This window comes from Dendropsophus ebraccatus, chromosome 12 (assembly GCF_027789765.1).
Source record: "Dendropsophus ebraccatus isolate aDenEbr1 chromosome 12, aDenEbr1.pat, whole genome shotgun sequence".
NCBI lineage: Eukaryota > Metazoa > Chordata > Amphibia > Anura > Hylidae > Dendropsophus > Dendropsophus ebraccatus.
In genome coordinates, this window is record NC_091465.1 from 21,535,497 (window position 1) to 21,562,848 (window position 27,352).

The following is a 27,352-nucleotide window of genomic DNA, read 5'->3' on the forward strand; positions in this document are numbered from 1 at the left end:
TTAAAAAATGAAACTGCCTCTCGTGAGGACCGTCCCAGGAAAGGAAGAGTCAGAGTTATCTCTGCTGCGGGGGAGAAGTTCATTCCTTCCCAGCTTCAGAAACCACAAATTACCAGAATCTCATAAGACAGAAGAGAAATGCTCAGAGATCAAGTACCAGACACATCTCAACTTTAACTGTTCCAAGGAGACTGTAAAAATCACGATTTAATAGTCAAATTTAGAAAAAATATAAAAAAAAACATCTGAATAGAACAATATCTAAGGACAGCCAGAAAAAAATAAAAAAAATAAAAAAATTCCCATCAATATAATGTTCTGTGTAGTGATGAGCGAATAGTGAAATATTCAAATATTCGATATTCGTACGAATATCTCCTGAATATTCGAATATTTGATCGAATATTCGATCCACTTAAAGTCAATAAGAACAAGTATTCGATTATTGAAAAACATCTATTTGACCACTTGAAGTTAAAAACCGGAAGCTGAAGGATTTGAACGCTTATCGAATATTTATCGAATATTTGGCGAACTATTCGATAATATTCGATAGATCAAATACCTTACTATTCGATTGAATATCTAATTTAATCAAAGAGTATTCGCTCATCACTAGTTCTGTGTAAATCATTGAACAGATAAAACTGAGCAGACAAAGGTCATGAAGTTCTAACAGTTTCACAATCACAGAATTTCCACGTTATCGCTAACTTCTCGGGAACATTCCAGTTACTGAAGAGTAAAAGGCATTTCCAATAGATTTATATGTGTAACTTCTATGTGGTTTTCCTTGGCTGTTCATCTTCAAGCATGGAAATGTAGTTTAAAATCTGAACACAGGAAAAAGACTTGTGTCTATTGTCAGCCAAAGGTCATATTAATATATCTGGAATGGATCACTGGGGGATCTTGTATCAAGCAGTGTATTGGGATATATTTAGTGTAATAACTAGTAATGAAATCCACCAGAGCTCAATTACCCTAATAAACATAACTATACAAAGTAACTACGTAAAGGGAATTGTTAAACATTTCCAACAAGTTATGCTTGATGTACTGTACATGTATTGAGGTTATCTCATTAAGTCAACCGCTGTCCATATACCCCACTTGAGACCCCATTTATCTGTCAAAATGGGAAGCCACTTAGCTATAGTACCAGCTTGAGTGAAATCTATGGTCAGTCCATTTTTTTTTTTTTTTAAATAATTCTTTAGTCTTGGTGTCACCAATATTATTTCACCATTAATAATAATAATAATAATAATAATAATAATAAAAATAATAATATTTATTTGTATAGTGCCAACAGATTCCGTAGCACTTGGTTTTTATACTTTCTTGTTATGGCCACTTTCTATTTGGTTCGGTTTATCTGCACTTTTTGCTTAATTCCACCCACATTTTTTTTCTTGACTATTTGTACTTTTCCTTAAATATACAGATAGGGCCAACTTTGTTATAAAATATGTTTTGAATGCAAGGCCCAAGGAGTGTGAGATTAGGAACTTCATAGTCACATACTGAACCTTAAACTTGATTCCCTCAGACTCCTGTTTACACTCCAAGGGCCTAGTATACAACCCCCCATTTTGCAGCAAAGTTTCCGCCCATCTGACTATTAAGGCTTTGTTCCCGCTGAGGAAAACTAGCGGAATTCCGCGGCGGAATTGTCCGCCGCGAAATGCCGTTAGCCTCTCTGTCATAATGAGAGTCTATGGAGGCGCGCACTCCTGCTCTGTCCGCGCTGAAGAATGAATATGTTCATTCTTCAGCGCGGACAAAGCAGGAGTGCGCGCCTCCCATAGACTCCCATTATGAGAGGGAGGTTTCCGCTAGTTTTCCTCAGTGGGAACGAAGCCTAAGACATTTGTATGAAGCCATTCCTGAGCATTTTATTACATACAACTTTAGGGCTGATTTCCACGTCCTGTATTCTACGGATGCTACAGACAGGGAAGACCTGTAATGAGAACTCAAACACATTCCCCACTCCCGGCATGATATTAATACATCATGCAAGGCGGGGAAAGATTCCACTACATGGCTTTCCCGTCCATAGCACCCATAGAATACGGAATGGGGGAATAAGCCTTTAGTAATGGAGGTGTCTGACAGATATATTGTTTCCATTACAATGGCTGGGGCTTGGTGGCAGTGTTTTTTTTTAAAGGGTTCTCTGGATATATATATATATATATATATATATATATATATATATATATATATATATATATTTATATATATATATATATATATATAATATTTTTTTCTTTAATTAACTGGTGTCAGATGTACAGATTTGTATATCACTTCTCCTTGAAATCTCAATCCTTCCAGCATTTACTTATCAGCTGCTGTATGTTCTGCAGGAAGGGGTATATTCTTTCCAGTCTGACACAGTGCTCTCTGCTGCCACCTCTGTCCATGTCAGGAACTGTCCAGGGTAGTAGCAAATCCCCTCAGAAAACCTCTTGTTACGGACAGAGGTGGCAGCAGACAGCACTATGTCAGACTGGAAAGAAACCTATACGGTCATCCTTCACATGCCTTTCATACCGTTCTCTACACATGTTTATGTTGTGAACAAAGCAGATAATGAAACAAGACACAAGTGGATGGGATTGTCAACTGCATTGGTTTTGATAAGGAGAAACTTATGGACATATGCTTCCATTGTAGGAACCTTGCAGAAAGATTGGTGCAGTTGTCACTGTTGTATCTAACTTACAAAGCATCACTTGCTCCAGATAAAACTGTCAGGTTTGCAGCTTGTGGCTATGTTCACACATTGGTTTTATGGTCCTATTAAACAAAGCGATTTCTAACTATAATCGTTTATCGTTAACCTAAAATCGTTCACCACATTACACAGATAGACAGTCGTTAGTTACAATCGTTACTACAATCGTTTACTCCATCTGATCCCAGCAAAAGAACGAGCGATTTGGAATTACATTGAACGATTAGCGAACGAAGGCAGAGCTACAGTGAACGAATGTGCAATTACAGCGTACGATTAACAATTATTTTAGGGTTAGATCTAAATAAACGATCAACGAAACGCAAGCGATTTTTCAATCGTTGCCTGCAATTACTCGGAACGATTAACGTTTAAATTGAAACGATATAACGATTTTCCACACAATAATCGTTCTGTGTAATAGGGCCCTTATCATCAGTATTTTTCAACCAAAACCAGGAGTGGAACTGACAGGGCAAAATTGTAATGAAAAGATTTGCACAGTTTCTGAGTTTTCAACCCACTGAGCAAATACTATGTGTGAACAGAGCCTGGGAATGTAAATGGGAATATTCTCGCTCATTGACAGCAAATCAGAGACTCACAGTGAACAGTGATTATTAAGCTTTATTTATATAATACTGAATAACTTCCTCAATCGTTAGAGAGTCTAAAGGATTCCGCACATATTGTTCTCATACAGTTTACAGAAAGATGGAAATTTTTGTGTTGCTCATCTGGCCAGCTGCCCAGAAAGCTCCTCCTGTAAAAAAGTCACGTGACTCCCATGCCTGGAAAACAGATCTCTGCCATCCACTGAGCAGACCTAGAAGAGGTTACAGTAAAAAGGTTCGTAAGATCTCAAAATGTATCTGTAAGGAGGGTAACATGGGGGACTATGCAGGAACCTACTCGGACTGAGAGGTGTCCTCCTTGCAGACAGTTATCTCAGTGTTGATGCTGTAAAAAATTGTGTTCATGTTAACAGTGACTTCTATTCCTCTCTACATACAGTATCTTCACTGTTCTGTTACCAACATACTGTAGCAGGAAGATGTTTGCCTCCGAACACCCGTGTTAATAGGATTGTTGTAATATCGGAGCACTCTTTGGGTCCCTACACTCACAATATGATTGGAGGTTTCTTCTCACAATGTGGTTGTTGTAGTTGTGGTGTGTTAATGCTAAGCTATACTTATGGTTAAGGAAACCGTCTGGAGAGAAGAGGTAAAAGTAAGTTTACTCCCTGGACTATCTCCTCATCTGCACAAACAGCACGCAGGGGGTTAGCCATCACCTAATTCTAATGCTGCGTTTACACGGAACGATTATCGTGCGAATTTGCACGATAACGATTGAATTCGAACGATAATCGCTCGTGTAAACGCAGCGAACGATCAAGCGGCGAGCGAGAAATCGTTCATTTTGATCTTACAACATGTCCTAAAATCGTCGTTCGCAAAAAAATTCGCAGATCGTTCCGTGTAAACAGTCGTTCACCGATTTTTCCTATGTGCGAGATAGGCTTAAACGATCGCAAAACGAATTTTCCGTACTATATATTGTTCCGTCTAAACGGTGATTGTTATGAAAAAAAAAAATTGTTACTTCGAAATCGTTTATGGTACGATCGGGCGAATTATTGTTCCGTGTAAACGCAGCATAACAAGTGGTTATAATTAGAGATGAGTGAATCACTCATCTAAACGCAGTGAAGCACTTTGTTTGATTAGCACTTCGCTCATCAAGTCGGCTGGCTGTCATCGCTGCTCCGCTCCCTACCACTCCTCCCAGGATACTGGGAAAAGCTGGATCCAATCCTGGGAAACTTCTCCCAGTTTACCAGGACTGGATCTATCTTTTTCCCATCACCCAGGGTGGAATGTCAGGGAGCAGAGCAGCGCTGACAGTCAAAAATTCGCTCATCTCTAGTTATAACCATAAAAAAGTATCTTGTAGAAGGTGTTATTGGAAGATATATTGTAGAAAGTATCTTGTAGAAGGTGTTATTGGAAGATATATTGTAGAAAGTATCTTGTAGAAGGTGTTATTGGAAGATATATTGTAGAAAGTATCTTGTAGAACAGACATGTCCAAAGTCCGGCCCTCGGGCCATTTGCGGCCCGCGTTCCGAACTTTTACGGCCCCCCAGGTATCCAGCAGCAGCAGATACCTTTGCCGCTGCCGCTCTAGTGCACGGAAAAGGAAAGCCAAAATCTTGCGATGTCCGAGATTTCGGCTTTCCTTTTTCATGCACTAGAGTAGGCCCCGTTCCCACTGAGCAAAGCTAGCGGAATTCCGCGACGGAATTGTCCGCCGCGGAATGCGGTTAGCCTCCCGCTCATCATGGGAGTCTATGGGAGGCGCGCGCTGCTGCTCTGTACGCGCTGAAGAATGAACATTCTCATAGACTCCCATTATGAGCGGGAGGCTAACGGCATTCCGTGGCGGACAATTCCGTCCTGGAATTCCGCTAGCTTTGCTCAGTGGGAACGGGGCCTAAGGCAGATTGATTAAACACCTGTTTAGATTTGTCATACAAGTCATAAAATAAAAAGTATGCAGTTTTCAATAAACTTTGTAAAAAAAAGTTTATTTGCATTCATTTTAATGGTCCAAAAAATGTCAAGCAAAATGGTCGGCCCTCGCACATGTTCACTTTATCAAATTTGGCACTCTTCGAAAAAAGTTTGGACATGTCTGTTGTAGAAGGTGTTATTGGAAGATATGTTATAGAAGTGCCTTACTGAACATATATTGTAGAAGGTGTCTAGTAGACATGATATTATAGATGCCTTACAGAAGATGTTGAACAATGACTTGCAGAATATGTCTTGTAGAAGGTGTCTTGTTGAAGGTATCTAGTAGCAGTAATCTTGTAAGTGGTGTCTAGTATAATATGTTTTGTAGAAGGTGTTCTGCGGATAGTTTCTTGTCAGTGGTTTCTTATAGAAGATGTCTTAGGCCATGTACAGGCCCTGTAAGAGACTGGTCGTCTCAAAAAAGATAATCTTTAGCGCCACTTAGTTCTGATGCGGGTGCATCCGTGCGTGCCCAAATCAAAACTCCTCACAGCACACTATAGAGCGAGCGGCTGAAGCCGCTCGCTTCAGAGTGTGCACTGACAGGGTTTTCTGTGGCCGCTGTTCACTGAATAGTGGCCACAGAAAGCTGACATGTCAGTTTCTCGCAGCACTGCTAGGGATCTCGGTCGGAGTGTATACTATGTGTATACCCTCCGGCCGGGATTCAGGGGCTGGCTGGCAAATTTTAGCCCGGGGGGCAAGTACACAGCACTGGCCCATGAGTAGCAGGCTGGCAGCCCATCCTTAAAGGACCACTCTGGCCTCTTACCTCTTACCTATAACATCTTCGGTCCTTCCAGTCATTTGTGACCAAATATCCTACTGTGCCCTGTGAAAGGGTCAGAACTCACTTTCCTGTATAAGTCTATGGGGCGGCTCAGTGATGACACAGAACGGTCCCATAGACAGATGCTAGGAAAGCTGGGTGACCTCTATCATACTGAGTACAAGATGCTGGAAAGCTGGGTGACCTCCATGATACTGAGTATAAGATGCTGTGAAAGCTGGGTGACCTCCATTATACTGAGTATAGGATGGTGGGAAAGCTGGGTGACCTCTATCATACTGAGTATAAGATGGTGGGAAAGCTGGGTGACCTCCATGATACTGAGTATAAGATGCTGTGAAAGCTGGGTGACCTCCATTATACTGAGTATAGGATGGTGGGAAAGCTGGGTGACCTCTATCATACTGAGTATAAGATGCTGGAAAGCTGGGTGACCTCCATGATACTAAGTATAAGATGCTGTGAAAGCTGGGTGACCTCCATTATACTGAGTATAGGATGGTGGGAAAGCTGGGTAACCTCCATCATACTGACTACAAGATACTGGGAACGCTGTGTGACCTCCATCATATTTAGTATAAGATGCTGGGAAAGCTGGGTGACCTCCATCCTACTGAGTATAAGATGGTGGAAAAGCTGGTGACCCCCATAATACTGTGTACAAGATGCTGGAAAGCTGGGTGACCTCCATCATACTAAGTATAAGATGGTGGAAAAGCTGGGTGACCCCCATAAAACTGTGTACAAGATGCTGGAAGGCTGGGTGACCTCCATCATACTGAGTATAAGATGGTGGGAAAGCTGGGTGACCTCCATTATACTGAGTATAGGATGGTGGGAAAGCTGGGTGACCTCCATCATACTGAGTATAAGATGGTGGGAAAGCTGGGTGACCTCCATCATACTGAGTATAAGATGGTGGGAAAGCTGGGTGACCTCCATCATTCTGAGTATAAGATGGTGGGAAAGCTGGGTGACCTCCATCATACTGAGTATAAGATGGTGGGAAAGCTGGGTGACCTCCATCATTCTGAGTATAAGATGGTGGGAAAGCTGGGTGACCTCCATCATACTGAGTATAAGATGGTGGGAAAGCTGGGTGACCTCCATCATACTGAGTATAAGATGGTGGGAAAGCTGGGTGACCTCCATTATACTGAGGATAAGATGGTGGGAAAGCTGGGTGACCTCCATTATACTGACTACAAATACAAGATGCTGGGAAAGCTGCCTGACCCTCATTATACTGACTACTACGCAAGATGCTGGGAAAGCTGGGGTTACTGTATTTTTACAATAGTTTATATCACTCGATGTACTTCTGTATATATGTCTCCTCTATGTACTCCTGTGTAGGTCTCCTCTTGTATATATGTATCATCTATATACTTCTGTATATACGTCTCCTCTATGTACTGCTGTATATATGTATCCTCTATGTCCTCCTGTATATATGCCTCCTCTATTTACTCCTGTATATATATGTATACTCTATGTACTCTTGTATATATATATGTATCCTCTATGTACTACTGTATATATGCCTCCCCCTGTATATATGTATCCTCTATGTACTGCTGTATATATGCCTCCCCCTGTATATATGTATCCTCTATGTACTGCTGTATACATGTATCCTCTATTTACTGCTGTATATATGTATCCACTATGTACTCCTGTATATATGTATCCTCTATGCCCTCCTGTATATATGTATCCTCTATGTAGCAGGGACACATGCAGACAGGGGCATTTCCGGGATAAGCGAGGGGGGGGGGGGTAGCGGGACACATGGTGCCTCCATCTAGGTAGAGTGTAGTAGTGGAGGTATAGTGGATAATGGGTGTAGTAGTACAGGTAAAGATGAGGGGTGAGGTAGTACAGGTATAGATATGGGGGGTATTAGTAATACTGATGAGGGGGATTAGTAGTACAGGTATAGATGTGGGCTGTAGTAGTACAGGTAAAGATGAGGGGTGTAGTAGGAATAAAGGTATAGATGAGAGGTGACAGGGGCATACTGGGGGAAACTGGGGCAGCTGGGGATGACTGGGAGAGCTGGGGGTGTACGGGGCAAACTGGGGGGTGAGTGGGGCAGCTGGAAGTGACTGAGGGGGACTGGGGCAAACTGGGGTTGACTTAAGCGGGACTGGGGCAGTTGGAGTTGACTGAATGAGGACTAGGGCAGACTGGGGGTGACTGAAGGGGGACGGGGGCAGACTTGGGCGACTGAGGGGGGACTGGGCAGACTGTGGATGACTGAGAGGGACTGGGGCAGACTGGGGTGACTGAGGGGGACTGGGCAGACTGTGGATGACTGAGGGGGACTGGGGGTGACTCTAGGGGGACTGGGGCAGCTGGGGGTGACAGAGGGGGACTGAGGCAGACTGGGGGTGACTCTAGAGGGATTGGGCAGCTGGGGGTGATTGGGGCAGGAGTGCACATATCCCTCCTCCTCTCACCCCGGCACACAGGTTCCCCTCCCGGCCACACATGCAGGTCCCGGTCTCTGCAGGAGGCCACAGGGACTGTAGAGGTGATAGCGTCACTGCCATTACTGGAGCTGTACAGCGGGATCGGGGGATGCAGATCCCGCTGTTCAGCTCCAGGACCTGAAGCAACGTTATCACCACTACAGTCCCTGCAGCCTCCTCCAGAGACCGGGGACCTGCACGTGTGGCCGGGAGGGGAGCAGGACATGATATGTATAGCTGGGGTAGGTCAGTCGCGGCTCTGTTAGGCGGACTGCCGACCGCCCTGCACCTCACCTCCGGCCCGACACTCCACGCACCGCCGCCCGCCATGCACCTCACCTTCGCGCCGCCTGCTTGACCTGCACCTCTTGCCCGGCCGCCAACCCGTCACTCTACGCTGCTCCACCTGCAATGATTTTTTGTGAAAATTGAATTTACGGTTTTAATCGAAATTGATTCTAACCTTCTGGGCAAATTAATTTGATTAATCGCCCAGCCCTAACTCCTCTGTATGTATGTATCCTCTATGCACCCCTGTATATATGTCTCCTCCTGTATATATGTATCCTCTGTATGTCTCCTCCTGTATATATGTCTCCTCCTGTATGTATGTATCCTCTATGTACCCCTGTATATATGTCTCCTCCTGTATATATGTATCCTTTGTATGTCTCCTCCTGTATATAAGTCTCCTCCTGTATATATGTATCCTCTATGTACCCCTGTATATATGTCTCCTCCTGTATATATGTATCCTCTGTATGTCTCCTCCTGTATATATGTATCCTCTATGTACCCCTGTATATATGTCTCCTCCTGTATATATGTATCCTCTGTATGTCTCCTCCTGTATATATGTCTCCTCCTGTATATATGTATCCTCTATGTACCCCTCTGTATGTCTCCTCCTGTATATATGTATCCTCTATGTACCCCTCTGTATGTCTCCTCCTGTATATACATATCCTATATGTACCCCTGTATATATGTCTCCTCCTGTATATATGTATCCTCTGTATGTCTCCTCCTGTATATATGTCTCCTCCTGTATATATGTATCCTCTATGTACCCCTCTGTATGTCTCCTCCTGTATATATGTATCCTCTATGTACCCCTCTGTATGTCTCCTCCTGTATATATGTATCCTCTATGTACCCCTCTGTATGTCTCCTCCTGTATATATGTATCCTCTATGTACCCCTCTGTATGTCTCCTCCTGTATATATGTCTCCTCCTGTATATATGTATCCTCTATGTACCCCTCTGTATGTCTCCTCCTGTATATATGTATCCTCTATGTACCCCTCTGTATGTCTCCTCCTGTATATACATATCCTATATGTACCCCTGTATATATGTCTCCTCCTGTATATATGTTTCCTCTGTATGTCTCCTCCTGTATATATGTCTCCTCCTGTATATATGTATCCTCTATGTACCCCTGGTAAAGTCCAAGGTTGGAACAGCGGAACCTCCCAGGGATGCACAGTCTCCGTCAGGTGGGCCCACACCTGATACTCAATAGCGAAAAAGAAATGGTGTGGAGACAGCATCCATCCAGTGAAAAAATATTTTTACTTTATTTTAAGCCATTGCATATAAAAAGATTACCGCCGTTTCGGCTCTAACACTCCTGAGCCTTTCTCAAGTGTTAGAGCCGAAACGTCGGTAATCTTTTTATATGCAATGGCTTAAAATAAAGTAAAAATATTTTTTCACTGGATGGATGCTGTCTCCACACCATTTCTTTTTCTCTATGTACCCCTGTATATGTCTCCTCCTGTATATATGTATCCTATATGTACCCCTGTATATATGTCTCCTCCTGTATATATGTATCCTCTATGTACCCCTGTATATGTCTCCTCCTGTATATATGTATCCTATATGTACCCCTGTATAGATGTATCCTCCTGTATATATGTATCCTCTATGTACCCCTGTATATATGTCTCCTCCTGTATATATGTATCCTCTGTATGTCTCCTCCTGTATATATGTCTCTTCCTGTATATATGTATCCTCTATGTACCCCTCTGTATGTCTCCTCCTGTATATATGTATCCTCTATATACTCCTCAGTATGTCTCCTCTTGTATATATGTATCCTCTATGTACCCCTGTATATATGCCTCCTCCTGTATATATGTATCCTCTATGTACCCCTGTATATATGCTTCCTCCTGTATATATGTATCCTCTATGTACCCCTGTATATATGCCTCCTCCTGTATATATGTATCCTCTATGTACCCCTGTATATATGCTTCCTCCTGTATATATGTATGCTCTATATACTCCTCTGTATGTCTCCTCCTGTATATATGTATCCTCCTGTGTAGGTCTCCTGTATATATGTATCCTCCTGTGTAGGTCTCCTGTATATATGTATCCTCCTGTGTAGGTCTCCTGTGTATATGTATCCTCTATGTCAGGGAGGGGGAACCTTGACTCTTCAGCTGTTGCAAAACTACAACTCCCATCATCCATGGACAGCCTATCGCTCTCCAGCTATGATCGGAGTTGTAGTTTTGCAGCAGCTGGAGGGCCTTGGTTCCCTCCCCCTGCCCTATGGCCTGCTGTGTAGATGTCCTGCTGTGTAGATGTTCTGCTGTGTAGGTACCTGGCTTCCTGCAGACACCATCTTCTCTGTCTTCAGGCTCTTCTAGCCCAGTTGCAGAAGAACCAGCTGGGAGGAGAGAGCGGCCTCTGGTGGCCGGAGGAAGATACTGCCTACAGCAGTTTGCTTTTTACCATAAGCCTCATAGGCTTATAGAAAGCATAGTGGCCATACAGGGGGCGGGGCTTACCGGTATGGGGGCGGGGCTTCGGCGGCCGCTTCCATCACAGTCCGGATCCACCACAGCCACAGGTAAATATGACTGAAGAGGGCGGGGCTGTAAGCAGGGGAGGCACTGAGGACTCCAGCCAGCTGTCAGCAGCCATGCGGCCCTGACAACTGGGGGAAGACCGGCCCGGGGGGCATATGCCCCCCTGCCCCCCGGCCCAGCCGGGATTCCATATATAAATGGAATATTTTCGTGTTAATCACGGACGTTGTTGCAATTTGGCAATTTGTTGGCATTGGTATACAAAAATATTCATAGTGTGAGCATAGCCTTACAAAAGTTGTCTTGTGAAAGGTATCTTATTGACGATGTCATGCAGAATGTCTTGTAGAAGGTGTCTTTTTGAAGGTATCTCGTAGAAGACATCTTATAAGTGGTGTCTACTATAATATGTTTTGTATATTTAATATGTTTTTGTATGGTTTCTTGTAGAAAGTGTTCTGCAGATAGTTTCTTGTCAGTGGTTTATTATTGAAGATGTCTTACAGAAGATGTCGACTGAAAAGGGGCCTGGTAGATAGCTTCTTGCTGAAGACATTTTGTAGACAGTCTATTTTAAAATGTTTTTAAAAATTCAGATAATTTCATGTCACAGAAGTAATGGTGTGACCCAGACACTGCCCTGGTTTAGCTAGAGAGGGCCCCGGTAGACAAAGCCGAGAAGTATTGTTGTAAAATATATTGTTGGTTCCCTTTAAGCCAATGGAACGGGTATAGAATAAGGGCCTGTGTAGATTTAATATGACAAATACATACTGTATATCATCTGGAAGACTAAGCAGAAAAGTGTTATCGGAGGAAGATAGAGAAGAGCAGATTATGTTTTCTTGTGTAAGTTGTCTCTTGCTGTTGCAGAGCCATGTCTACACTCACCACGGATGAAGGAGGCTTTGTTATTATATCACAAGTAAGTCCTCAAAATAAGGAGACTGCACCAGAAGAAGGACAGTTCTTTCACATTCCTGCCAACACGCCCAAACCACTGGCCGCGTTTTACCGTGGAGAACCGGAAGTTCTTGGAGTAAGTTACAGACAACATGTGCAGTCATATATGTCTTTTGAAACCTATTATCTTTTAATGTTTCTTTTTCTTATTTGAAAACATTTAATAAAAATGTAATATAGAAAGAGAAAAACAGAATTTTAAAACATCTATATTACACATATGTACCGTATTTTTCGCACTACAAGGCGCACCGGACTATAAGGCGCACCTTCAATTATAGCCTGCTAAGCCATCTAGGTTCATATATAAGGCGCACCGCATTATAGTGTACAAGTTTGAACGTACAAAAAACGTAAGTCACCTGCTGATCACAGTACTTACTGAGGCTCCTTACTGTGTCACCTGCTGATCACAGTACTGTATTTACTGAAGCTCCTTACTATGTCACAGTACTGAGGCTCCTAACTATGGTGGCCGTAATGCACCATGCAGGATAGGCAGAATTCTGCCAGCGAGTCCCGTTGGCAGAATTCTGCATGGAGCATTGTGGCCACCATAGTTAGGAGCCTCAGTACAGTACAGTGTTGCTCTATACCCTCCGGCCACTAGGTGGCGCTATTGAATGAAAGTCTATGACTGAAGCCTATGCCTGAGCCTGTATTCGGGATGCGGAGAGCAGGGAGAGCGGTACAGCTGGAGAGCTGGACAGTGGGGGAGCAGTACAGCGCTACAACGGGAGAGTGGTACAGCGCTACAGCGGGAGAGCGGTACAGCGCTACAGCGGGACAGCACGACAGGCCTGCGGAGCCATGGGCCGGGAGTCCAGGTGAGGGAGCGCTGCGCTGTGCTGTGTGGGGGGAGATGTGAGCTTAGCAGCCTATCTGCACCATGGAGGCCGGAGCTGTCCCGGTCCATATATAAGGCGCACTGGACTATAAGGCGCACTTAAAATTTCTTCGAAAATCATAGTATTTTAAGTGCGCCTTATAGTCCGAAAAATACGGTAATTAATCAAACTACTGGTTACTAGTCTCTAGACAGGACCACAGCTCCAACAAAGTAAGGGTACTATTAGATGGATCAATGACAGCCATATCAATAATGTAGAAGAGCGCCGATCTGCTCCATAATTGTTTAGCAAGGGCTGCACGGACATTGTGCAACAGGGATTCCTGTCAAAATTCAGGAGTCCCTGCTCCTGTAAAATATGCAGTGAGGCATACAGATTGTGTGTTGAGACACATATTGAAACATCCAGAGTTAAAGGGGTATGTCTCTTACCTTCCTCCTTGGGGCCAGTCCCGTGCTGTTAGTTGGCGTGATCTTCACCTGGGAGCACTGTTGGGAGCACTGCCCACCCCCACATTCGGCCTACCCGCTCCATGAGCAGATATTGTGCTTGGTTGCATTTGAACCCAGGCCCATAGGACTGCAATGTAACAGTGTACACACAAAATATACATATATCCAGGCATGCAAGAGCACAGTAGCCTATATATAAACCTGGCCACTGTGGGTGGGCTTAAATTTACCCTGTCAGATAATTACTAAATATCTACTCTTATAAGAGGAGCAGAGAAGTTGAGTTCTGTGATATAGAGGGTTATATTACATGGAGCAGTCTAAATCCTGACAGGACTCCTAGAAGAGGACGCAAGAGTCCAGCTTACCCCGCCCACACATGGCGATTGACAACCTTTTCTGTATGCACACTCATAGGAAAGCTCTCAATCACTGTGTGTGGGCCAGGACATGCCAGAAGTTTTGATTGGTCAAGGTCTACACCCAGGGCCGATTCTGGGGTCTCTGCCACCTGCCCCCTCACTGGCACCCGAACCCCCCACCCCCGCCGGCCCTCAGCAAGCCTAACACCCCCCCAACTCCCACCACCGAACATTATGCCCCCCCCTGCGGGACCGCAAAATCCGCCCCATGTCAGAAACGGCCCTGTCTACAGCTCCACTGATGCACGGTAGCACGGAGTGCAGCGATCTCCATTATAGGTCTACAGGGTCTTTGGACACAGATGATTGACAGCTAGGAAATTAAGTGTGCTACCATGTGTCCCTACTCTCCTGATCGGTGGGTATATCAGCAGCGAGATCCGATCAAAAATGTTTATATAGATGATGGGTACACGTTAAGTATTTCATATTTTACATTGATACTGCTGGATCTATGCCCCCCTCAGATGGTAAGACCTCTAGGAGCTAATGCAGTTACTATGTTGGTAGTGCCACCACAATATGATTATTTTCTGCAGTATAACATACTGTTTAACATTATGGTAGGGATAGATAACTTTTTAATTTTTTTTCTTTTTTTTTTGCAGAATATCCAAATATTTGTAGGAATCCTTTTCATGTCATTTGGTGGAACACTTATGATTCTGTGTCAGACGGAATGCCCTTATCTACAGGGTGTCGTGTATACTGGCACGCTTCTGTGGTCCGGTGCATTGGTAAGACAATTTACCTCTAAGCCTATTATTGGATGTCTTGGATTGTTAAAATACACAATATGGGCAACATAGACCTAAAAGGGGGAGATTTATGAAAGGGTGTAAATATAAACCTGGTGTAAACTGCCCACAGCAACCAATCACAGCTCCTCTTATATTTTACCAGAGTTGAAAGCTGAGCTGTGATTGGTTGCTGTGGGCAGTTTACACCAGGTGTATACTTACACCCTTTCATAAATCTCCCCCAAAATGTCCAATAAACAACTTGGTTTAAATATGAAACTTTCTTTTATATGTTCGTCTTTATGACGATAAAAAGTATTAGTACATTTGCTAAGTAAAAAACATGTTCCCTGTGTTATAAGCGATGTGCAGCTGATGGCCGATTGCCGTAAAATGGCTGATCGAGCTTTGTAAGGGCTCTGGGAACTGACATCAAATAACAAAATCAGTACACAAAACACTTGGCCTTGGGTATCTAATTTTTCAACATTTATCTGCTTCCCTCTGGACACTGCTGCCTTAGACATAGGCCCTCAGGTGTCTAGTGGTAAATACAGCCCTAGATACCACACAGCACAGTCAGTGGTTCTATTCTCGAACACCCCAGCAAGGATCAACAGTGAAAGACATAGTGAAATTGATCCTGTCCTTCCATTCCATCCTGTTGGTTTATCTCCTTATATGATTGATCGGACTATTCTTTCCAGTATCTACCATATCACAACTGTATAGAAATACATACCTGATTGTCATAGCCCCTAGTTTTACTTAGTTATATAGCTTAAATCTGTTAAAGGGATAATGTAGTGAAAAGGTCCTACCTCTTCTACTCGCCAGCGCTCCACATCCTCCCTCTGCTCGTTTGGTGAAATCTCCAACAAACTGGGGTGGGGGACATATTGTAGGCGCTGCTGACATTTTGCGCGGGCAAAAGCTTCCCGATGTCACCACAAAACCGGTAGCATTAGGCAGATATTGGTTATTGCTTTTGGTCATTGCAACATGCTCACACCCCCCATCTTATCTGCAGAAGATATCGGCACAGACAGGTGGAGGGAGGAAATGGAGCACCAGAGAACAGAAGAGGTAGGATCTGTTCTTCTTTTCGATTAACCCCTTTAATAGCTAATTTGTTTCCTTCTTATACAGTTTGTTGTTTCTGGATCGCTGTCACTGGCTGCTGCAGTCCAGCCCACCTTGGGCATGGTAAGAACATTTAAAAACTTATTAAAATAAATAGGCCAAAATTTTAGCATGGTACAATATCCAGCATCTATCACATTTACATTCCCAGGGAATTTATTTACTGGGCTCATGACTGGGCTCTTATGAAGACAACTTAAAGAAAACCTGTCACGCCCCATGCCGGGGTGACACCCGCCTAACCCCCTGGTGGAGCACCATATACTTACCCCTTCCCCAAAGTCCCGGTCCTGGACCCGCTCCCGCCGCCACAATATCGCCGTCGGAAGCCCTGCGCTTGCTCATCAGAGACGAGTCCGACGCCCATAGAGAATGACTGGAGCCTTCATTCTCTACGAGTGTCGGACTCATCTCTGATGAGCACGCGCATGACTTCTGATGGTGATATCGCAGCGGCGGGAGTGGATCCATGACCGGGACTTCAGGGAAGGGGTAAGTATATGGTGCTCCACCGGGGGTCGGGCGGGCGTCACCCCGGTACGGGGTGGTGACAAGTTCCCTTTAAAAAAAAAAGTCAGCATGGTTTACTTTAGGTCTCCCATATCTAAGAAATCCTGCACACTCCTGCATAGGACTCTTGCCCCCAGAAATCACAGACCATGCATTGGTGAAGAGTCTAAAGTCTATGGATGTCCTGTTTTTTTGTGCTTGTAAATACTGGTCAAATGCACAGACCATGACATCTATGGTTGTGTGCATTGACTCTTAGGCTTTCACAGGTCATGGTGGCAAACTTATGGCACTCCAGCTGTTCCAAAACTACAATTTCCATCATACCTGGGCTGCCAAAGCCATATCTTTGGTTGTCCTGAAAAGGGCAGGTTAAAGGGGGTACTCCGGGCTAGGGGTATTTTTACTGTATGGCCGGGGAGGGGGTGGATATAGATGCCGCCATCCACTAACTTTCCCGATTCCTGCGCCAGGTCCCGGATTGCGCTGCCCCGTTCTACGACCTCTGAATGGCTAAGCCGCCTTGAGAGGTCATGTCTCAAGCAACCGCTCAGACCAGGAAGCGGTAGTGGGATGGGAGAACAGGGCAGCGCGATCTAGGACCTGGTGCTGGCACCGAGGAGGTAAGTGGACGGCGGCGTCTATTTCCATCCCCTCCCCGGCCATACAGTAAAAATACCCCTAGCCGGAGTACCGCTTTAACCTGCTGATAGTTCCCTTTTCAGGAAAACAATCTCCTAAGATACACATAGCATTCCTTATATCCAGTATTTCTAGTTTCAGGTAGATTTAGGCTATGTTCATACACCGATTTTCATTGGCCGTTATTTGAGTCAAAATAGCAGGTGTTGTTTTGAGCATCAATAAACGGCCATGGTTTAGCATGTTTTGGTGGCTATCATTGTAACGAAGACCGTTGGAACATCATTCTAGTTCAAATGGAATGATGGTCCATAGAATTTAATGCAAAAAAAACAGTAAACAACTTAAAATAATGGTGGCCGCTGCGAACAGCGACCATTATTCTATACATTGCATAAACCAAGGGCCGTTGTTTCCATAGACTTCAATAGAAATCATTGAAGAACAAAAACAACGGACATTATTTTAAATTCAAATGGCGCCATTATTTTATGGTGTGTGAACATGCCCTGAGCCTGTAAGAGATGTAAAAGCTTCAGATGACAAAGGTCAGACATATTTGATGTTGACATCTAATCAGGGGTCAGTCTCTAAAACAGGATGGTAAAGTCTCTAGAAAGGAAATGTTAACTAAACCTGTACGATAAAACTGGTTGGTCCATGTTTTATCTGTGGCCTACTCCAGGTGTGTTCACAGCCCAGACTCTGCAAGAAGTGGCTTTTTACATGGTTCAGACTGGGTGTGTTAAAGGGAACCTGTCACCCCAGCTGCGGGGTGAAGCCCACCCGACCCCCCCGGTGGAGCCCCTTATACTTAACCCTTCCTCGAAGTCCTGGTCCGGGATCCAGTCGAGAAATCCCCATCAGAAGCCATGCACGCGCTCAACAGAGATGAGTCCGATGCCCATAGAGTCATTCTCCATGGGCGTCGGACTTATCTATGGTAAGTGCGCGCACAGTTTCCGACCGGGTTTTCTTGGCGGACGGGACAGGGTTCGGGGTCCGGGACTTAGAGGAAGGCATAAGTATGAGGGGCTCCACCGGGGGGTTGGGTGGGCTTCACTGCTGTCCAAGCGTACTGTTCTTGGGCTGGCAAGTCTCAGACTGAAGAACCCTACTGTGTTAATCCAGAGGAAGGCAAAAAACTACTATGAGGCGGATGCAAATTGCCCCATCACAAAGAGAAAATTCCTTCCCGACAATCAGAATAATCCCTAGATCAACATATCACCAACGTATTAATTGTACATTTTATTCTAGGTGAGGTCAAGTTTGGTGATGAACATCATCAGTGTTGCGGTCTCTTGCACGGCTATAATTTTTATCATGCCTTCTTTTTTACCAACTTCTCCTGATCTGTATTGTGTGTATGAACCAAGAGGGAAATGCATAGGAGCATTTAACCCAACGGTGAGTGTTTCTGCATCAAGTGAATCCTACCATGCACATATAAACTTTTTAGTATGGTCAGCTGTTTGGAGTGACCACCAAGCACCACAGTCTCTTCGATGTTTACCACTGCTTGTCCTAGTAAAAACCTATATTATGCGTAGTGGGGGTGAAAGGAACTGAAGTATTCATATGAATGGGACAAAACCAAATTGGTGAGGGCGTTATCACCTTAATCAACATAGTCCAAACTCATGTGTTTTCTAGTATAATATGAGGAATTCATACAATTATTTTAAAGGGGTACTCCAGAGTTAAAAATTAAATAGAATGTAAATCACTTCTATTTTAATTTTTTTTAAAAAAAGTCAAATCTTCCAGTACTTATGAGCTGCTGTATGTCCTGCAGGAAGTGATATAGTCTTTCCAGTCTGACACAGTGCTCTCTGCTGCCATCTCTGTCTATGTCAGGAACTGTCCAGAGCAATAACAAATCCCCTTAGAATTCCTCTCCTTTTCTGCACAGTTCCCGACACAGACAGAGGTGGCAGCGGAGAGCACTGTGTCAGACTGGAAAGAATGCACCACTTTCGGCAGGACATACAGCAGCTGATAAGTACTGAAAGACACAAGATATTTCAAAAAGAAGTAATGTATGACACCAGTTGATTTGACAAAAGTTGTACCTCCTTTAAATGTAAAATTTCTTGTACTATATTCAGTATGCTTGTTATGTATTTTATATTTTCTTAATATTTTTATTTTTATAGTAATTATGTATTTATTTTTATTTATGTTAATACTGTCTTCTAGGTTTATGTAGCTGGTACCATGGTATTTTTGTTTCTACTCTCCACTCTAATGCTTTGCATCACTATATCCACATCAGTGTTTGGCTGTAAGACTGCGTGCAGGACATCTTTCAATGAAATGGTGAGCTGTCATTATGGTGTGTGGTCTTACAATGGAGCTAATTTAATGATATTTTTAGGGCACTTTCCATAATCCAGCAACTTTATATAGACTTTCAAAGAGTGAAAATAGTCAGTCCAGGGCCGATTCTAGGCTTTCTGCTTCCTAAGGCTACCTTTACACAGATAGATTTATCTGACAGGTTTTTGAAGCCAAAGCCGGGAACAGACTATAAACTGGGAACAGGTCATAAAGGAAAGACTGAGATTTATCTCTTTTCAAATCCATTCCTGGTTTTCGCTTCAAAAATCTGTCGGATAAATCTCTCTGTGTAAAGGCACTCTTAGGGGAAAATTTAAACTACCCCCTTCCCCCGCCCCCCAACTATATACCAGCAATGAACATACTGTATGCCGAACTATAGAGCAGCAGTCGGCCCTGAGTCAGTCAATTACCAAACAGGGCAAGGCACCAGGCCCCAGCACTTCACCATAGGCCCGGTCTGTTCACCAAGCCTGGGCCCTCCAACTCTGCTGTAACTATGGCAACACTAGCATGGTGTTCATAGTACAGGAAAGATAATCTCATGATGTCCTGATTTGTACAAAACTGTAGTAAAAAAGCAGCGATTTTTGCAAATCATGGCAGAGCTGTAGCCAGGAGACAGTATACCACTGAAAGTATAAGTGTTTTTAGGTGGCCGTGGGCCCCCCAGGAGCTCAGGGCCCCAGGCTACCGCCCGAAAAGGACCTATTATAATCCGCTACTGCAAGGCACTTTTATATCTACTAGTACTAGTCAGCGGACATCACATGTGTAGGAAACATGACTGTTCATAGCGTATACGGGTCATTTTGGTTATTTTTGTGTTATGGTAATTCAAGATTTTTTGTTAACTCGCCTGAGTTTTGCAATGGATTTTGGATGCAGGATACCAAATCTGACATGTTCAATGCTAGAATTTTGTATCTGTGTGACATAAAACATGTTGCTACAGTATGTATCAGAATGCCACATCACAGTACATGTTGCTCCATGAGCTTAGAGAAGATCAGTATGGAATCACCTGCACACAGGATGAAATATTATAAGTGTTATGAGGACATTTATAATATTTTCTATCTTGAGAATTAAACACATGTATTTATTTCAGAGCGTGATCGTCTATCAATCAACGACTTTGGATGCACACACAGAAGTGACGACTCCCTCCACAACTGTGCTGGACTCCTGATCAGGACATAGACACAGGGTTTTTCCATTTTCATCATCATTTATACAAATTTTAGTTTTTATTACTTCTCTGTAACGGCCGTTATTTGGGAGCACAAAATGACGGCTGTCCAAAAAGACAGCCTTCGAAACGGCCAAAAAAGGCATTGTGTGGTTTCATGGTCTATGTCAGTCCAAAAACAAAATATTTAATGGTAACCAGGATTCTGTTCTATATACGGCTGTAAATAAATACAGTACATTTGCTATCCAAAATTGTATAGGCATGTTTTTTTATTAATATATTAATTGATATGTCATATTATCCATTGACCAGTTGACCATAAAGATAGATAGATAGATAGATAGATAGATAGATAGATAGATAGATAGATAGATAGATAGATAGATAGATAGATAGAACATACTTATATAGAGCAGCACCACCGCTGTGTTGAGTGTCAGGTGCCAGCGGAAAATCCAGACCACGGATTAAAGTAGTTAGTCCACTGAGAAATACTCCACAGCACACTTGTTGAAGTGAAAAAATCTTGAACATTTATTCCATAATTAGTGTAAAAACACAAAACGACATATGGCTAGACGCGATGTTTCAATGGCCTCCGCCATCATTCTCAAGCGTGCAAATAGTGAAACACAGCAAAATACTTATACATGTGTGGTGATTGGTGAATACATTTGATTGGTCAAACATAATAGGCAATTATACAACACATGTGTCAGTTCCTGTGCAGTTCATACTGATTCAGTGTGTTACGATCGCAGTATGTGAATAAAAGTCCATGGTGTATAGTGTCCAAAATAAATCAAAATTTCAAAGAGGCTTGAAAATATAGCAGAGTCCTCCTATAGACTACATTTAAGTTCAAAAGAAATGTGTAATTATGTAAAAGTGGACTTCTGAACTCCCTCCTGGATTCAAACGGCACAGCAACATCAAGGTCACGTGATCTTAGGTTCAGATGATGTTCCGTCACGTGATCCATGCCAATTTCATTCATGGAGAGAATTATTATCGGACTACAGGAGTAGCATAACAAGGTAATCAAATATTTCATGTACAATGTACCGGCTCAGGGGCGAACTTCAGGCATCACCGTTCCGGATCCTCGCCGTCACTATGACCGTATCCCACAGACTCGCCGCGCTCACGGAACACACCGATATCTGTAGACACAGAGCACCCCTTCTACGCCGGATGGTCCCTCCGGGCCGAATTCACACATAGTAAAAGAAACCAAATGCACTCCTGATCGTGGTCCGGGTTGCATGTACAGAAATACAAGTGCCAGTAAATCCCTAATGAGGTGAGTTCAGTTGTCCATATTATCTGCAATGATACAAAGAAAGTGTAAGTTCAATAATAAATATACATATTTACATGTAAATATGTATATTTATTATTGAACTTACTATGTGTGAATTCGGCCCGGAGGGACCATCCGGCGTAGAAGGGGTGCTCTGTGTCTACAGATATCGGTGTGTTCTGTGAGCGTGGCGAGTCTGTGGGATACGGTCATAGTGACGGCGAGGATCCGGAATGGTGATGCCTGAACTTCGCCCCTGAGCCGGTACATTGTACATGAAATATTTGATTACCTTGTTATGCTACTTCTGTAGTCCGATAATAATTCTCTCCATGAATGAAATTGGCATGGATCACGTGATGGAACATCATCTGAACCTAAGATCACGTGACCTTGATGTTGCTGTGCCGTTTGAATCCAGGAGGGAGTTCAGAAGTCCACTTTTACATAATTACACATTTCTTTTGAACTTAAATGTAGTCTATAGGAGGACTCTGCTATATTTTCAAGCCTCTTTGAATTTTGATTTATTTTGGACACTATACACCATGGACTTTTATTCACATACTGCGATCGTAACACACTGAATCAGTATGAACTGCACAGGAACTGACACATGTGTTGTATAATTGCCTATTATGTTTGACCAATCAAATGTATTCACCAATCACCACACGTGTATAAGTATTTTGCTGTGTTTAACTATTTGCACGCTTGAGAATGATGGTGGAGGCCATCGAAACGTCGCGTCTAGCCATATGTCGTTTTGTGTTTTTACACTAATTATGGAATAAACGTTCAAGATTTTTTCACTTCAACAAGTGTGCTGTGGAGTATTTCTCAGTAGAGAGATAGATAGATAGATAGATAGATAGATAGATAGATAGATAGATAGATAGATAGATAGATAGATAGATTTTTTTCCCCACTATATAATTCACCAGCAATGAAATAGTCAAATATCAGATGGACCTTAACACTGAACTGGGTTAGCATTACTTGTCACACCTGGCTAAACCTTTCTGCTCATCATGATAATGTTATGTGGCACATAAAGAATAATATTACACATCATGTTATCATGTTAATAGTTTTTATCTGACTATAAAAGTTTCTAAACTGCAATTTCCACATTTACCAGCAGATGGCGCCAGATTCTATTTAATAATGTGTACATTTACTGTAGGAGGGAAGCAGCACCAGGTGAACAAGGGAGAAGCAAGTGAATAAGAGGAGTGTTGGCATTAGAAGAATAAGGAAGAATAAGGGGCAGTAAGAGAATAAAGGGAGATAGAAGAGGTTCTGGATATGGCTGATGCTGCTCATGTTACTCATATCCCCCATATAATCTCACCCTGTCTGTTAGACATATAGAATGCACAGAGATCTCACATACTATCAAGGATGATATTTTATTGTTGTAATAGTTCTTAGTAATATTATATAATGGTGTAATAGTAATTCTCCACCAGCAGTAATAGTGAGGCAATGATCTCAGTTGGAGACACGTTCACCAGTTTTTCAGTCTTTTCCATCTGATATGGAACGGTAAATGGTAGAAATAAGTCTCATTGTTAGTTTTTCCTCCATCAGCAGTAAAAGAGAAGCAGAATATAGATATGAAGGACATGGACATCAGGATTGTCAGATTCATGTCCGTCTTGTCTGATCTTCCCTCTGCACACAGGGCGCTCCTGATGTTTCTGCTGGGAACAGATCAGAGATTTTTTTTTATTTAGAAGGTGTATTATTATACAGTTACTATATGCAGCAGTAAATGTCTATTATAACATCTGATGTAATAACTATATCCTGTATAAGAACGGGGTACAACCAGCTCTGTATAACCAGAGGACATGTTTTTTCTCCATGATATAACAGGAACAGCTCAGAAAAGTCACCAGTGATTACAGGGATTAGGATAATCTTCTCTGGAAAAAAATGTACAATGTCATATCAATATAGAACAAGTGGTAGATAATGTGATATATGTACCTGATGGGATCAGCTCCTCCTCCCACAGGGACGTCACCTCCTCCTGATGCTATAGGTTTCTGCTCATCCTGAATAAGATGATGTCTATTCCTCAAGATAGTAAGAGCAACACATCCTCTAGATGTAATCTGGGGTTATAATAGGTCCTCTTCTGCATCAAGAACACTTCCCCCAAAAGGGGCCAGATAAGATGGATGATTTCCCCTCTAGATGATTATTCTTCCATTTTCTCATGGAAAAGGGGGTCTCCTCCTCCTTCTCCCCCCCAAGGAGACAAATGATTTCCTCCAGTTGGTATCAGCGCCCCCATTTGTCTCCAGATGTTACTGGGCGCCACCTCCGCCTTCAGACTCTGCCAGATGGTAATGGAGCCTGCTCCTCCGCTGTATGATGGTATTGTAGATGCTAGATAGGAGATAAACCAAGGAAACTTGTTAGGAATCTTCAAATATAAGATCTATAAAGCAACACTAACACTAAAATAAGACTTTTCTTCTAGGGTAGGATTATTATGTGGAGGTATGGGTGTCTGCCCAGGGCCCACAGGGGGGGACGAGCGCTTATGTGACAAGTCGACGATCGCTTTCCCCTTAATATTGTGCCGTGTAATACCGCCTTCAAGTCTTCCTCTGTTTCCTCTCCCGAGGATCAGGACTGCCTGTTACCCTCTGATAAGGATTTGGGATACTCACTTTTTAGCTGTTGGTCCTGAAGCAGCAGAATAGAGACATCAGTCTAAACAAAAGAGAAAAACCATCATGAGTTTCATCAGATCAGACACATCTTCTGGTAACAGCGGGGAGGTGAGAACAGGCTTTTACACTGGGGACAAGGGGGTCAGGGATTACATTACAGGCAGTGACCGCACTTGTACTTACCTGGAGAGCAGACTGGGATTTCTGCTGCTTTCTCTGCTGAAGAAAAATAGCCAGAAATAAATGGTTAAAAGAAGAAAAAAAGAGGCACTGAAAACATTATATAGAAAAGGATATATCCCAGGTAATAAGGAGATAAAAGTCATAGTCATCCCGTTAATTTCTATAAGGTGCAGAATGTAAAACGTATGTAACCAGTCTGATATCGCTGGGTGACCTATATGGGCTCTATTCCTCTAGACTTTAGTGTTCTAAGCAGATTCCCATAGTCATGTTATACAGAAGGATGTTTAGTTATACAATATATTCATTACCAGTTATCTTTGGACGATAAGAACCCCTAGCTCTAGCGCCCCCTATGCTCCCACGCCTCATCTCCCAGCAGGCTGCATACAACAAGTTATCAGGTTGTTACCTGGGAATGACCACAGCCTCCACATCCTGTTCTGGCTCCACGTCCTCCTCTGGATCAACCTCCCTGGATATAAGATAGAACAGCTCATATATAAATATAATGTACATCGTGGATGCAATTGGAGATACATGATTATACAAGTCCAGCAGTATGAGTTCAGCTCTGCAGCTTCTTCCTACTTACATGATGGTTTCTAGGCTAGGACGCCATATGACCTCTCTGAATTTAAAAGGCCTGTATGAGAAAACACATGTTAGGTTAGGATTACTGGCACTAAAAGTTAAATCTATATCCAGGAAGAAACAAAGATAACTCCGGGATTTATTCCTGCTCAGTTCTCCATAGATTAAAGAAGAGTCCCATCCTATATCCCTGTGTATTATGAGATAAATACCTGAATCCCATTGGTTCCGCCATCACCTTCTTTTTCCATCTATAACAGAAAAATAAGAAAGTCAAAAATTTTCCATATGAAGAGGAGTGACAGCTATTCCAGCAGAGAGAGAGATTCCACCTTTTATTTTTCAAAGAATTTGTGAGGAATGAAAAGTGGAATCTGATTGGTTGCTAGGGGAAACTAAGAAAATTCTACTTTACACCAGTTTGATCAAACTCCCCCCACTGTGTGTAAACATAGCCTAAGGATGTATTCACATTGACCATTTCAATGAACTACAATATGTGAAAATATCCTAATGTTTTATAGACTGGGCCCATGCACTTCTGTAGAGGCTTCATGTGTATAGTGAATGGGGTACATCTATTAAACTGGTGTAAAGTAGAATTAGCCCAGTTGGCCCTAGCAACCAATCAGATTCCACCTTTCATTTTCCAAGGAATCTGTAATGAATGAAAAGTGTAATCTGATTGGTTGCCAGGGGCAACTGAGATAGTTCTACCTTACACCCTTTGATAAATCTCCCCCATTGTTCATACATACTAAATCTGATGGAGCCAGACATAACACATAGTAACTGATAGAAAAACCTCTATATACTTCTACTTTATATCAGAGGTGCATACAGTACAGGCCTCATCCAGCTCTATACTAGTGATGAGCAAATAGTGAGATATTCGAATATTCGATATTCGTACGAATATCCCGCGAATATTTGAATATTCGATCGAATATTCAATCCCATTAACGTCTATGGGAACAAGTATTCGATTAGTGAAAAACATCTATTTGACCATTTGGAGGGTGAAACCGGAAGCTGGGGTATATGAACGCTTATCAAATATTTACCGAATATTCGCGGGATATTTGTTCGAATATCGAATTTTCGAATTTCTCACTATTCGATCGAATATCTATTCGATCGAACAGTATTCGCTTATCACTACTCTATACAGCTGCATACAGAGGAGAGACATAGTATGACCATGTACAGGAACCCTAAGGGTTTTCTAATAGATCTCCTCCATTTCCTTCATTTATCCTGCAACATATGACTAGCATACTCACATCAGGATCTGGCGATCCTCCTCACTCCTGTAAGCCACAAAATAGAGAAATGAGACACGATAGTATATGGACTGGTGGACTCTCTGACCAGACACCACTCACACACTACAGGGATTACTCTTCACATTCACAGTAAAGATTCACTCACCCGATTTCCAGTTCTGCATCTGAAAGGTGAAAATACACAAATTTACAATGAGATTTGTGATATTGGACAATACGATGAACGATGAGCATTCCTGGATCTGGGGCCCATGGTTTATTAGCAACTAGTATAGACCTCGGATAAAACCTCGGATGAAATCAGACCATCAACCATAGAGAAGGACTATCAGGAAGATTCTAGAACAAGTCTGGATTATGCCCCGCACATTTATATAGGATACTCGCCTGAGCTTTGCAATATAAATCCCAAATTATCCCTATATTACACTTGAAAATGAAAACAGACCCTGTAACCTAATACAGGCAAATAGTGATATCAGACCAGGCCTCCTTAAAAAGCCTGGAGCCCCCATACTAATACAGACCCCAGACCAGAACCCACCTACAAGTAAAGGCTGGGTTCACACTACGTATATTTCAGTCAGTATTGCAACCAAAACCAGGAGTGG

The 27,352-nt window shown here is 42.8% G+C and overlaps 1 protein-coding gene across 1 annotated transcript; it reads left to right on the plus strand.

Moving 5' to 3' along the window:
• The first annotated feature begins 3,513 nt into the window (after positions 1 to 3,513).
• On the plus strand, positions 3,514 to 20,930 carry LOC138769622 (membrane-spanning 4-domains subfamily A member 4A-like). Its single transcript, XM_069948215.1, has 7 exons — positions 3,514 to 3,595; positions 12,298 to 12,463; positions 14,721 to 14,849; positions 16,002 to 16,058; positions 18,408 to 18,557; positions 19,350 to 19,469; positions 20,602 to 20,930. The coding sequence occupies exons 2-7, from the start codon at positions 12,302 to 12,304 to the stop codon at positions 20,680 to 20,682; spliced, it is 699 nt and encodes a 232-aa protein (XP_069804316.1). The 5' UTR covers positions 3,514 to 3,595; positions 12,298 to 12,301; the 3' UTR covers positions 20,683 to 20,930.
• The last annotated feature ends 6,422 nt before the right edge of the window (positions 20,931 to 27,352 follow it).

Bases quoted from the DNA above. Each gene is read 5' to 3' on its own strand.
- LOC138769622 (XM_069948215.1), top strand. From the start codon at position 12,302: ATGTCTACACTCACCACGGATGAAGGAGGCTTTGTTATTATATCACAA. The intron at 14,850-16,001 runs GTAAGACAATTT...CTTCTTATACAG, and splicing joins TTCTGTGGTCCGGTGCATTG to TTTGTTGTTTCTGGATCGCT. The intron at 18,558-19,349 runs GTGAGTGTTTCT...ACTGTCTTCTAG, and splicing joins TAGGAGCATTTAACCCAACG to GTTTATGTAGCTGGTACCAT.